Raw genomic sequence first — 14,063 nt, 5'->3', positions numbered from 1 at the left:
TTAAGTAGTTAGCCATGCATTATGTTTATTCTTGTTTTATCATGTTAAATTAGGTTTCAATTGTATACATTTACTAGTATCTTCCCGTCTGATCTTAACTTGTGCATAGTCTTGAATCATTCTACTTGAAATAGTACAATTAACCCTTACTTAATTAGTTCCTCCGTTCATAAATAGTTGCACCGTTTTGACTTTCACGTTTGCCGACGCATTACTTTGACCATCAATACTTATAATTATGTATTAGTAAAAATTATAAAAAGTTGGTATTTTTAAAATATACTCCCTCCGTCCCGGAATACTTGACCTGTTTTCCTTATCGGACCGTCCCTTAATACTTGATCTGTTTCTAAAAATGGAAATATTCTAACAATATTATATTATTTCTCACTCCACCCCTATTAACCCACCTACCCCCTACTCCATACAAAAAATAATAAAAAATTCAACCCCTACTCTCCCCCAACCCCACCTCTTAACCCACCTCCCACTAACTACATTAAAATAATACCTCACTATCAACTACTACCTATTAAATTAAATAAGTCAATTCAAGTCCCTTAAATTCTGTGCCGGTCAAACCGGGTCGAGTATTCCGGGACGAAGGGAGTATATTAAGACGAACCTAATAATACTTTGTATAATAATTTTTAATTTTATTTATTAGTAGAAAATTGAGGTCAAAACAAGACAAGTAAATAGTGCCAAAAATTAAAATGGTGCAACTATTTACGAACGTATGATGTATTGAATTATGATGCTGTCCTGCAGATGGCCCAACGGCACGGTATCCCTGGTGTGGCAGGTGTTTATCTCTATCAGATGAGGTCACAATCAATGTGAAATTTTAACTTTTTTAGGGCATGATATATAGAGTTTACTGTCGAGGTACACATAGGGTTTTCTCTTAAAGGAAGTTAATTAACGAAATTTGGATTTTGGCAAGCTAATTAAGCTGCTTAGGTTTTGCACAAACATTTCAAGACAATTTATCTATTGCCCCAAAGATTAAATTGTGAAAGGACAGATACTTCATTAATTGATCGAAATTGACTTCGACGTAGTAAATGTTTGGCTCGGAGTGAAATACTTCACCCATTTAATAGATTTAACTTTGAACACATAATTTTAATGGCATGGAACAATGTACATTGCTTTAAATCTCCAATTTTAGCCTTTAAATAAAACAAATATGTAGAAGTAGAACTAGAGCTGGCAATGGGTTGGGTTGGGTTGGGTCGAAATCAGGTCGACCCATTTATAAACGGGTTGAGATTTTCCCAACCCAACCCGACCTGTTTAATTAAACGGGTTGAGATTTTCAACCCAACCCAACCCAACTATAAATGGGTTGACCTGAAGTTGACCCGTTTAATTTTTTTTTTCCCACTTTTAATTGTAAATTGATTTGACTATAGAATTGCGAGGTGATTTTGTTATGGCATATCTCATTGCAAAAAGTAATTTTTCAATATGTATTTGACATGAATCAAAACGTCAAATAATTATTCAATGTTGAAGGGAAAATGAGAAATAAAATCTTTCAAAACACATTATACATATATATATATATATTACATACTTGCTTGCACTTAAACGGGTTAGACGGGTTGTTTTTGGGTTGAAAATTTCAACCTGACCCAACCCATTTAATTAAACGTGTTGGGTTGGGTTGACCCATTTAATTAAACGGGTTGAAAATCTTGACCCAACCCTTTATTATTGGGTTGGGTTCGGGTTGGGTTGGTGGGTTGGGTCAATTTTTGCCAGCTCTATGTAGAACTACGTATTAAGAGAGTAGACTTGTTATTATTAGATTGATAGATATATAGTTGATTGTGATATTTTTCTCGTTAACAATTTGTAAATTATGATATATTAAATACGGACCTAAGCTACACCTGTTAGTAAAGGAGAGAGTCCATTACATAAGATCAAATGAGGTTTCATTTTAAAATTATATATGGCAATAAGAAGAATAACTCCCATATATAACGTTAATTACAAAGTGGTTATCTCTTTCGATCATCTTTTATTAATATGGGACACTGCACTCGTAATGTGATGTTTTGTGGGTCAGATCGATGGTTAATTTGTTGCATGACTAATATATAACAAATTAATTAAACAGGTATTTGCATGACTATTCAACGATCATTTCATGGAATTGATCGAAAAAAGGAAAGTACAAGGGATCTAGTATTTGCGTATACATGTACTTCATTAGTTTCTGGTGAGAATGAAATTGTAGAGGCTGAAAAAGGATGAAGCTGGACATTATGCATCTCCTCGACACTTCGGACCGTTTGTGTCGTTACTGAGATTAGAGACCATATGCGTTTTTTGGAAAAGCCTATGTCAAAAAAAAAAAAAAAAAAGAAGATTAGAGACGGGAAGGGTATGGGAATGGTCCAACTATTTTGAAGTAGTACTCCCTCCGTCTCTTTTTGTTTTTTACGTTTGCTATTTTGCACGCGTTTTGACGATTAATTAACTAAAATGCATTGAAATTCTGCTAAGTTTTTTTATGTAAACGAGGAAAATTACGTTTATTTATAATGTTTTCACTCTTATCAAAATTCTGATATTGAGAAAATGAGAAAAGTTAATGTTCTAATAGATAGTGTGAGATATTAAATTATTAAATGGATTTAATTGGTTAAAATAATAATTGGACACAAATTTTGATAGAATATTAAATTATTTATGTGATAATATAAAGAACATTTTGGGACACCCAAAAAGAAAAACGTAAAGAACAAAAAGAGACGGAGGAAGTAGTATTCAAGGAAAAATATTATGTTTTATGCTTATACTACGTACTGTGTGTTACTTGGACTTTCCCGTGTCGAATCCTCGACACTCGGACACGGATATGACACTTGGATACTTCATTTTGAACCAAAATTATGTAATAAAATAGCCGTATCAGGCAATTGGACACGTACTCATGTCCAATATGGATATCCGAGTCCAGGTAATATAGATACTACTTATGAAGTATGTAGTATATGACCATATGCGTGTTTGGACTTGGGAGTCTTGGGACAATGTGGCTTGCTTTTTCCGGACAGAGGGGAAATTATGAAGTTGCTAACTTTACATCTCTCCATTTTCTTAACATGCTATGGCATCATATACTAATTCAACAGGTTGGGGAGCTAGCAAAATACTTCCTATGGGATCCACCGTCTTCTTGTTCTGCCAGTGATAGAGCGAGCCACAGATCAAGTTATTGGTTTCATTATACAGGTACTTTTGAGCCAAAAAAGAAACCAAATCTTTGTAAAATAGAACTGCAGATCGAGAACTTATTATCTCCTGTTTAGTAGCAGAATTCAGTAGTCAAGTTCCTTCTTCAATCAAGTGGGCTAGAGGATCGTTAACATTTCCTTGTCAGATTTCCGGTACTAAGCAAATTCAGAGATGATTGTATACTAGGATAGAAAAAATAGAAAACACTAATCTAATCCAAACAACATTTTTCTCCCTGACATATTTCAAAGGAAATACTCTACCTATAAAGTATATGGAGACCAAAGTATTTCAGAGGTATTGTTAGTTCTGTCAGAAAACAGACTTGCTGTAGTAGCTGTGATAGACACGAAAACTGGTAAGACATCACTCTTCTCCTACAACATGATCAACTGTTTTCTAATTTCTAAATCCAACTGAGTTATATGGACCTACCCTTACTAACATCACCTGTAGGCTGCAAGCATATCTATCACAGCTGTCAAAAACCAGAATTCAGCTCTCTTTTTTTATTGAGTGTTGCTGATGCAACTTTCTCATGCTCTTGTTTCTGGTATTTAGGGTCTCTAATCGGATGTTTTGAGTTTTATAACCCTCGAGCATCTAATAAACACCTATCTATTGAAAATTAGCATGCTAATTTTGCCAAGGGAGTTAATCTAAAGTCCCAAACCACAAACTTAGCAAATGAATTACTCATAATGCATAATGCTGTATTAACCAATTGAGTATTGACACAGATCATTCAGTAAAGTATCAAGAATTCAGACAAGAGAAAGAAAACACTATTTTATAGAATTAAAAAAATATCAACAAACAGTACCTCTGCTGCTGGTGCTGGTGCTGGTGCTGGTGCTGGTGGCGCTGCTGCTGGTGCATTGGGCCATTGAGCTGAAGGATGGGGTGAAATCTCACTTGGGACATATTTCACCATAAAAGTCCAAATCTCAGGTCCAAGAGTCACAAGTGTTTGCCTCTCCCCTTGGCCAAGCAAGCTTATAATTGCAATTCCTTTTCCTCCAGTTCCTTCTCTTTGAATATGAGATAAGAAAATCTTACCCGTCTTACTAAACCCAACCAAACGATCAATTAGCTCATTGATCTGAATATCACATTCAAAATTAGAAGAAATCATGACCATTGGAAATACACTTGGACAAACACCCTCCCATAACACATATTGCATCATCATCCCCGAAAGTCAAATGAGAATACATTTCAAACTTTTCTCGTATCAAATCGAATCCAACTACCTTAACCATTTCATCTTGGTAATTATCTAATCTCCAATACACTGTCTCGTTGACTAAAGTTGGTGTCGGGTACATTTCCATACCTTCCTCAAACCAAACCCCAATATCAACATTCTTCCAAAGGTTAGACCTTAGGGAATACACATCAACATTTTTTATTTCTTGATCGATTTCTTCTTGATCATCATCCTCGGACACATATAAAATTCTAACAACTTTAAAATCATTTTCAGCAGAAACATATCCAAAACCCCACAAACAACGTTGATTAGTATGCTTTAAACCTGAGTAAAACTTGTTGATTTCATTAGTAGCCGGATTGTAAAGACAAAACAATTCCCCACGATTGTCAGCTACACACACTAAACCCTTATCAGAACCAACCATCATAAGATATTTATCACCAAAATCAACCTTTAATTGAACAAGATCAGTGTTTTCAGGAGTTTCAGGATTGTAGGAGAGGATGTAAAACTTAAAATCATACTGTATGATAAGAGATTCAACAGGGAGATCAGGATGATGCTTAAGAGGTTGATTGGTATGTTTTAGAATAAAACTAGGGGAAGAGATAATACCGTTCCAATTTTTAGAAACAAGCTTGTATTGTATTAACGGTTTGATGGGCAGCCATGGAAGTATATGCTTAGTTACCACCTCTTCAGGGATATGCTTAGTTACCAACTCATCTTCAGGGATATGGTCAGTTACCACCTCATCTCCAGGGATCTCAACTTCATTTCCATCGTTTTCCATTTCTTCGATTTTCATTTTGATTCTTCTTCCCTCTTCAATAAAAGCCGCGCCGGTTAACCCTTAAGGAAAGCTTGCTGATTTTTTGGGATGACTTGCTGATTTTTTGAGATGCTAGCTTGCCTTAAATTTAAACGGGTATAATGAGATGGTTGTCAAATTGGGTCATCGGTTTGATTTCGGTTCGGGTAGAAATCGGTTTATTTTGCTATTGGTTCGGTTCGGTTCGGGTTGAAAATTTAACGGTTTGGTTCGTGTTTGGGTTATGTGGTACGGGTTCATCTCGGATCGGGTTCCTAGCGCAAATTTTTGTACTGTATAAAATATAAAAATGCTCCGCGCATAAGATATTATTTATGTTCTTAGGTGATGCTTGGTTGCATTTGGCAAGTTATACTTCAGTTATATTTGCAATTCCCATGTATTTTAAATTCATAAGATGTTTTGACGTTTTCAAACATACTATTTATTTTCAGGCCAAAATTAACCAAACCAACCTTAACAATCGATTAGTCACTTAGGTTAAAAGTTTAGTCCCCTGAGTTATGCATTTTCCACATATGTGGCGGCATTTAATTTGTTTATGCATTGATGGAAATTAGATGAGTTAAAGCACAGTTTTGAGATCCAACCTTTTCATATTTTCACCTCTCCTACTTTGGTGTGATCGAAGTCGCTGGCATTGGAAAATGAACAAAAAAGAATCATCATCATCATCATCATCATCATCATCAAATAGAGAATGCAGATTCATCTATTTTTTATAATTTTAATTTAAAGCCGTCCTGTTAAGGAATAGGTATATAGTCATGCAATTAGCGAAGCCAATGCTTAGTTGTTTGTATTGACTATTGAGCTAGTAGAACAATAACCAGAAGTGTACAGAAGGTTGAATATAATTAACAATGGATTATGAAAGCAGCTTGCAGCTAGCAGCTATCATCCAGTCAAAGAAGGGCACTCATATAATTAATGGCCCTGCAAACTAGCTAGCTGTTGGAAATTTCTCCATCATCATCTTCGACTTTGACAGGTGCCGCGCTTGTGGAACTAAAAGGGACAAAGTCTCGTTTACTCCACCTGAAACAGTGAGCACTACAAGCTTAGGCACCTATGCCTTCGCCTATTAATAACAAACTTCTTTCTTTTGTGTTGTTGTTGTATTTGCAGCTCATCCAGAAACCTTCTTTGTTGATCAGGTTTTAATACAATTCCCAGTAAATGCACTGCAATTCATGCTCCATATAAGTCAGTGTCAATGCAATGAAAAAATTCTAAGGTGAAATAGTTACTGATACATTTATAAGACTTGCCTGATATTTTCAAGACATATAATTAGTTGACGGCCTTCAAAGATTCTTCCCAATTCTCCAGGCTAGGGACTTGGGAACAGTTTCATAATTCTCCTGTGTTGTTATAGCAGGCAGCATTAGATAGACAGACAATGGCCATATTTTTATCTTCTCCCAAATACTCGACCAAACAACTGGGCAGCAGAATACAAGTCATACAGTTCATAGTTTCAATGATTTGTTTTTCACCAAAAATTACTTAAAAATTATGAATATGGACTGACCCCGTCAATATCTAATGCTCTTCATTCCTGAGTCTACCGCAATGACAGGCAGAGATATAGAGCTGTGAAATTCCAAGTTTGTGCTACTAGCATCAACTGTAAGCACACTACCATTTTTATCCTCAACAGTCAACACCTAGTGGCCTTTAACAACAAAAATATCAGGAGACACAAGTCGGTATTAAAATGTAGCAGAAGTCTAACAGAGAGTAACTTGACATACCCGCATATAATCAGCTCCTCTCCTGTTTATAATGGATTGTTTACAGTTAGACAGAAGCCAAAGAGAAAGAAAAGGCGATTGGAATATTTAGGAAAATGTCACTACACACTCTGTTCAAATAGACAGAATGGCATTAGATAATGAAATGATGAAAAAATGCCAAAATCCAACTTACCACCTACATGGCTACATCCTTTGATATCTCATCATATCACACTTCAGAACAGTGTTCCACCAATATAAATCCAGCATATCTCGGAAAATACAAGCAACAAGCAACAAGCAACAAGCAACTAGGAGTTGACTCTTTATATAACTGTACAAGTAAAAGAACTATCGGAAGAGACTTGTTTGATAATAATTGGCACATGGATAACAAGTTGAATATTTTATTCAAAACTCAAACATTCAACTTATTAGACCATGAAAAAGGCAGATTGTTAGTAAATATATGATTCATGATCATACTTGAATGTAAGGAAAATAAATATCCTTGAGCTTGCATTGGAGTTGAAATATTTCAGGGAGCTTCAACTTGGGATTCATAACAATCTGTGGTGCATTGAAGGGGTTAACGGTCAGAACTCTAAACAGCATGAAGTATCACACTATAAAAATGCACCATATCTAAAAAAAAATAAGCATATATCCTACTCCACCGAGTAAAAATCAGTGACCAAAAGGACTCGGGAAAACATGCCAACGAATGTACCTCTGTACCAGAACAGTGAAACAATCAACAGAGAACATTCTAGAAAAAATGCAACAATTCAAACAAATTATAAACACAACCAAATCAGTTTTTAACAGATGTTTCAACCAATGTAAAATAATTTGTAATGAAATTAGGTAGCAGCAGTTCGTGGCAGCTTGAGTAATCATTATGCATCTATTTCTTCATATCACAGTAGTCAATGCCGAGCACAATAAAATTCAGCAAGATTTTTAGGAATCGCTATACCTGAAGAAACAAACATTAATAGGGACAACTTCACAACAATGTTTAATAAACTATCGAGCTTAGAAATCATACACTAGAATAGTTTGCTGATTGCTTCTTCAATCAAATATCATGTCTTCTGAAGGTTACACCAGAGGATGTTACTCAATAAAAAATCACATGAGGGAACTAATTATTCTTGAGCTGAAAATACACCATCTATGTAGACAAAAGGTAATTCAAACAAAGAAATAACTCGAATTCTTTTCAGAAAAAGAAGCAAGAAATACTTTTAGCACATTATATAGCACAAACATTTGCAGATACATAGTACCCATAAAAATTCAAAGGTGATAAACATGCACAAAGTGTACCTTAGTGAGACTTCCATGAGGTGACATTTCAATCTCTCTGTCTGATGGATCTCTCAGACCACCAGGAGCCTGAAAAGTGTACATTAATGATTTCAATGTGTTAACTGTAGATAACTTCTGGTGCCAGTGAAGTTTTATCTAGAGAGAGCGGACTTGAAAAACTCATCTAAAAGAACACCTGATACCTTCCAATTTGAACTAGATCGCTTTACCAAAGCATCTCTATCCAGACAAAGCCAGAAAACTTTCTTTGACTGTCTGGTTTTCGCGGAAACTACAGCTTGCCTAGCAAAGGGCACAATATTCAAAGAAAATGCCAACAAGCATGTTGCATTATCAAAGGCTTAAGATAACCAATTAGGAGAAGTTCATTATAACAAATTAGGAGAAGTTCATTATCATACCTACCTTCCTAAATGCATAGATGCAAGGGTTCCACTGTACCTAAACATTCAAAAGAGGCAAAGAAAGGCTACAAAAATATAAAACGCAAACCATTCATCAAGATAAGTCCATTGTAATGCTGCAATGTTTCAATCATTGGCCTCACTCACAGATCTGAGTCTGCGAGGTTACGGCATGCTGCTGCATCACCTATAGAGTTAGTGAAGAAAATAAAGACTGAGAAGAAATATTTAGGCTACATGGAAAGATGGGGGATGATGATTCGATATCAATGACCTTGTTGATTGGTGATATGGCTACATGGAAAGATAGGACACTACAAGAAGACTTTCTAAAACCCTCCAATGGAAACTTCTAATGCTCCAAAATCCAAAGGTGGAATCAACTGCTCTTTCCACCGCTCCAATAGCAGCTGCACGCCTACACCTGCACATGTACCTCCTGTGATCTCTGCACATGCCCCTGCTGCAACTAGATCTTCTCTTCTCTCTACTGAATCTCTCGGTGCCTTGCTATTGCCACAAGGTTGAAGAAATCTGCCCCAACCTCAATCCCTAAACCTAAAAAGCACAAGAGTATTGTTGATGTCTTATCTCAAACTAGCACTTCTTGTATCTGCAAACCTGGCTCTGTTGCTTAAAATGTGGGATGTAGTTCTTTTGCAAGATAATGTAAGTTTTTTTGCCAAAGCAACGGTTACATTAGTTTTTGATGTTTATTCGACTATGTAAGTGTTTAGACAATGTTCCTGTTTTATTTAAGTGTCCCGGAGAATCAAAACAGTGGTCTTCTATGTTGAATTTTCACTTTTATAAGAGAGGATTAGTGAATATTTTGAATTTTGTAGCCTATGTAGGAGTTGAACCTACGTCTTTGTGTATTTCACACAATGCTCTACCATATTGAGCTAATTAGGCTCTAGAAATGTGGTTGCAAGCAAGAGTAGTCACTATGTAATACACTTGTGAAGGATGATCATAAAATCAAACAGTTAGGCAACATGATAATTTATCATTAATCTGTTTAAAACTCACCTTTTTATCCCGGGAGTCCCAATAGTATCAAATCAATGCCAAAGGAATCAACAGGTGTCATCACAATGACTTTAAAATCAAAGATCTTGACCTCTCTCGAGGCATCCATACTGTAAAAGGCAGATACACTTAGTTTTTTACGCAATAGACCAAAAGAGCATTTCAACATTGAAGCACCAGACTTACACGAAGTACTACTTATACCTACTTGATTTGTGTTGTGAATTTGTGATGTCAAAGACATGTAATTAGAGCGTAGATGCTCCCGTTCTAGAGCTGCTAGAGCATGTGGCAATACAAACTCATTTCTTTTGCATGACTGCTGAAATCTATAGTTTCCATGCCTGACATTCATTCAAGGCTAGCTACTATGGAACGTGAAGTAAAATAAGGCATGAAACACAACTTTACAAAGAATTAACACAACAGAATCAGTCAATCAGGAACCACATCAGGACCATTTACAAGATGCACATGATCATACTACAACAATCATCCCTAACATTTGAACAAATCGTTCCAATTTTGTATTCCTGTATCAACAACAATACCATGTGTTTTTTGTAAATTTTTTGGACTAACCCCACTCATCACTATCAATTAACAAAGAACCCCTCAATGAACCACACATCAGACCAACAACAACAAAACCCCTCAATTAATTACATTTACGCAAGAACAGAATTGTGAATTGCACCAATCCCAAATCAATTTCAATTACGCAAGAATCGAAATTATGAAACCCTAACTTCAGAATTTATGCGAAAATTAAAAAATTGATAATACATATACGAAAAGGAAAGAACACCTTGATTTTTGGAAAATGGGGAAGGAAAAGGGAGATGAGTATTCACTTTCAAACTTGAGTAGGAAAATGTAAATCTTCAAACTTTAGCAGCTTAAGCCCTTGATTTTCTCTTTCTTCTTGCTGATAGTTTGATAGTGCTCTCCCTTCAGTCCAATTTATCCTTGAAAATATTCAATTGATCTAGAAGAAAGAAAAGAAAAACAAGGATTTGAAATGGGAATTATACAGAAAAAAGTAAACCTTGAATTGTTTCGACAAACAATCAGTCGAGCCCTTGAATTGTATTGCTGATAACAAGAGACATACATATATAGTACAAACTAACTAATTAGTACTCCTGCTTGACTCAGGATAACGTGATGTCATACTTTAGTAATCTAAATCTAACTTAAAAGTCTAGGACTAATATATATTAGTATTAGAATTGTAGTCCAAATCTAATTATTATTTGTAACAAAATTACTAGACCCTCATAAATATGGTAAAATACTGTGTTATGTTGTATTGTTCATGGGTTGGAAGACGGTCCTTGCTGCGTGGCTAGTTTCTGGTGGCACAGACAATCACTTTTCCATGATCTGAATGATCTGATATATTTTGATCTGCCAATATATGCAGATTATTATTGTGTCATGAAACAGAAGGTGAATGTAGGAGTAATCTATGATTACAAGGGTCAAGTACGTTTGCTGCAAGAAAAAATTGGCATGAACTATACAGAACATAAGGGAAATTTATGCACCAATATACGCTTTGTTGATGGATTCCAAGGTGGTGAGGAAGACATCATAACAATCTCAACTGTTCGGAGCAATGTAAATGGATCAGTTGGACGCCTTACAAATTGTCAGAGAACAAAAGTAGCTCTTACCAAGGTAATATATATATACTTCTGAGCATCCTACCTTCGTTCTTTTCACCTGAAAACCGGCCCTCATGTGAACTTAACGGAACTTATTTTATTAAAAAAACAAAACCGCTAAGGTTTTGTTTATAAGTTCATCATAATACGGTTCATTACTTCATACTAATCAGTTTTAGTCGGCCTGGTATAATGTAGGTTCTGTCTATGGATAGTTGGCAGCGGGAGTACTTTAGGCAACAGTGAATCGGTGTGGAGGAACCTTGTAGACGATGCAAAAACTCGAGGGTGTTTCTATGATGCAAATGATGACATAGAACTTGTCCAATATACACTAACTTGTCAAAGTGACTTTTTTGGTACTGAATCTTGATAAAGCGGGATGGAAGGTAACTTAGTTTATTTATCATCGGTCTATCCATTGAACAAAAACAGTAAAAATGGTAAAATCAAGGAATGTTTATCATGTTATTTGTTAATGCAGGTTAGCTTTAGCAACGAGTTTAAAATCTCGATATCAAACATGAGTGTTGAGAGTCTCAGATTCGAGTACAACAACTGGTGCACAAGATTTCTGATGGCTGGCGACAGTCCAACTCTAAGAAACCGGCTAATGTTGTTGCCATTGATGATCCCCTAGTTTTTCAATTGTACAAGGTTGACGAGAACCTAAATCTTGCTTGGGCGGTGGAGATTCTTGAGGAAGAATCAAGCTACATAGAATATGGCCAAGATCATTAAGGAAGGAAGTACAAGAGACAACAAAACTGAAGCAGTCAGAGGAAAGCACTGTTAGAGCGCATAATAGAAATTGAAGGCGCAAGCGGAAATTTTGATGAACCTGAATTATATAACAAAGAATTGTACAACAATATTTGTGAAAGCCCATATCTCTCACTTATCTCTCTGGTAGAACCCTTATTTCTACTTCTCATATCATATATATTTATAGTTGTTGTGTTCTGATTTCTTGATTCTTCTACTCCCTTCATTATCTAGATTTCTCTCAGGATAATTCTAGACATTTTAGTTACTAGATTTTTCTTGCCTAGCTTTTAGATATTTCTAAGAATATTCTATATTATAATTTACAATCGCATATTTCTAGATTTTTCTAGATTAATATTTCATAGAGCATTAGTGTTTACAAATAAAAGGGGAGAAGGGAAGTAGCAATGGGCATTGATAATTTTTAGTAAACAATTGAGACTTGTGACCTGAAGTCACTATTTTGGAGAATTGCAACCTCAAAGTTGCTAAATTGTATTTCTGCTATTTTGTGACCTTAAAGCATTAATATAATCACATAATCTTCCCTATAACTGTGTTGTTTAGTGTCTGGAATTCCAAATAGGTAGCTCAAATCGGTTTCGGTTCGAGTAAATTCAGGCAGGGTTACATTGGGCCTGTTTATGTTTGTGATACAGAAGTATTAGTTATACAAAGTTCAGGTTCAGTTCAAGTGAAATTGGAGAATCTAATTCATATGTAGTTTAAATTTGAGCAGGACAATAGGATATAAGTTACTTTCCAGGTTATACTTGTTTCAACTATGTGTGTTTGACGCCCTAAATAGTACTACCTCCGTCTGTAAATAATACTACAGTACAAGGTGTGAAAGATGGTATCTTTGTTATGCTTTTTTTTCCTTTTTTGTACACGAATGTTTCTGCAGGTTCCTGGTTGTCTTCGATGATGTCTGGAACATTGACACATGCATTAAAGATGTCTTACCAGCTAACGGTACTGGCAGCAGAATAATCTTGACAACGCGTCTTGAAGATGTTGCCCTTGCCTGGAAGAGGTCATCTTATGTTCATATGTACAAGCTTCAACATCTGTCCCCAGAAAAGGCATGGGAACTTTTCTGCAGGAAAACATTCCAAAGCACTGAGGCAAAATGTCCTCCAGAACTCGCTAAGTTATCAAAAGATATTGTCAGAAAATGTGAAGGATTGCCGCTTGCACTTGTGACTATTAGTAGTCTGCTATCAACAAAACACAAGATTGCCACAGAATGGCAGAAACTATTTGACAGCATTGGTGCTGAATTAGGAAACAATCCTCATTTGGCCATTAAGAAAATCCTGCTTCTCAGTTATCACGATTTGTCTCATTACTTGAAACCTTGTTTCCTGTACATGGGCTTACTCACTGGGGATTGTTCTATTGACCGCAAGAGGTTGATTAAGCTGTGGATTGCCGAGGGTTTCATTCCAAACATGTCCGGGAAAACCCTTGAAGAAGTTGCAGAAGAGTTTTTGATTGAACTTGTCTATAGAAGTTTGGTGCAAATTACATGGGTAGATATTGCTGGAAGATCCAGGAGTTTTCGAGTTCATGATCTGGTACGAGAAATAATCCTTCTGAAATCAGAAGAATTATGTTTTTGTCAAGTCTTAGATGAGGAAAATTCACCCATTAACTCTCAAAGTAGACGGTTAGTGATTCAGAATGGTAAGCTGAACTCTGGTACTATGGAAATCCATCAAGGGAAGTATCAAAAGAACCTGTCTTCGTTCTCTCTTTCTGTCAAACCAACAATCCGAACCCCTGCATAAGCCCATAATAGGCTCTTTC

At 35.8% G+C, this 14,063-nt stretch overlaps 1 protein-coding gene across 1 annotated transcript; it reads right to left on the bottom strand.

Annotated features, from left to right (window-relative positions):
- Positions 1-3,951: 3,951 nt before the first annotated feature.
- Positions 3,952-5,264, bottom strand: LOC110796943 (putative F-box protein At3g16210). The gene is made up of 3 exons (XM_022002043.1): positions 4,509-5,264; positions 4,079-4,357; positions 3,952-3,966 (listed from the first exon to the last, which is right to left on the bottom strand). The coding sequence occupies exons 1-3, from the start codon at positions 5,262-5,264 to the stop codon at positions 3,952-3,954; spliced, it is 1,050 nt and encodes a 349-aa protein (XP_021857735.1).
- Between the last annotated feature and the right edge of the window lie 8,799 nt (positions 5,265-14,063).

Source organism: Spinacia oleracea, chromosome 3 (assembly GCF_020520425.1).
Source record: "Spinacia oleracea cultivar Varoflay chromosome 3, BTI_SOV_V1, whole genome shotgun sequence".
NCBI classification, from domain to species: Eukaryota; Viridiplantae; Streptophyta; class Magnoliopsida; order Caryophyllales; family Amaranthaceae; genus Spinacia; species Spinacia oleracea.
Note: the sequence above shows the minus strand (reverse complement) of the source record. Positions and strands in the feature narration are given on the sequence as shown.

What these genes read in the sequence shown, in the direction of transcription:
- LOC110796943 (XM_022002043.1), bottom strand. Translation starts at nt 5,264, where the DNA reads ATGGAAAACGATGGAAATGAAGTTGAGATCCCTGGAGATGAGGTGGTA. An exon ending in ACCAAGATGAAATGGTTAAG is followed by an intron (nt 4,358 to 4,508) that starts GTAGTTGGATTC and finishes TGTGATATTCAG; the next exon opens with ATCAATGAGCTAATTGATCG.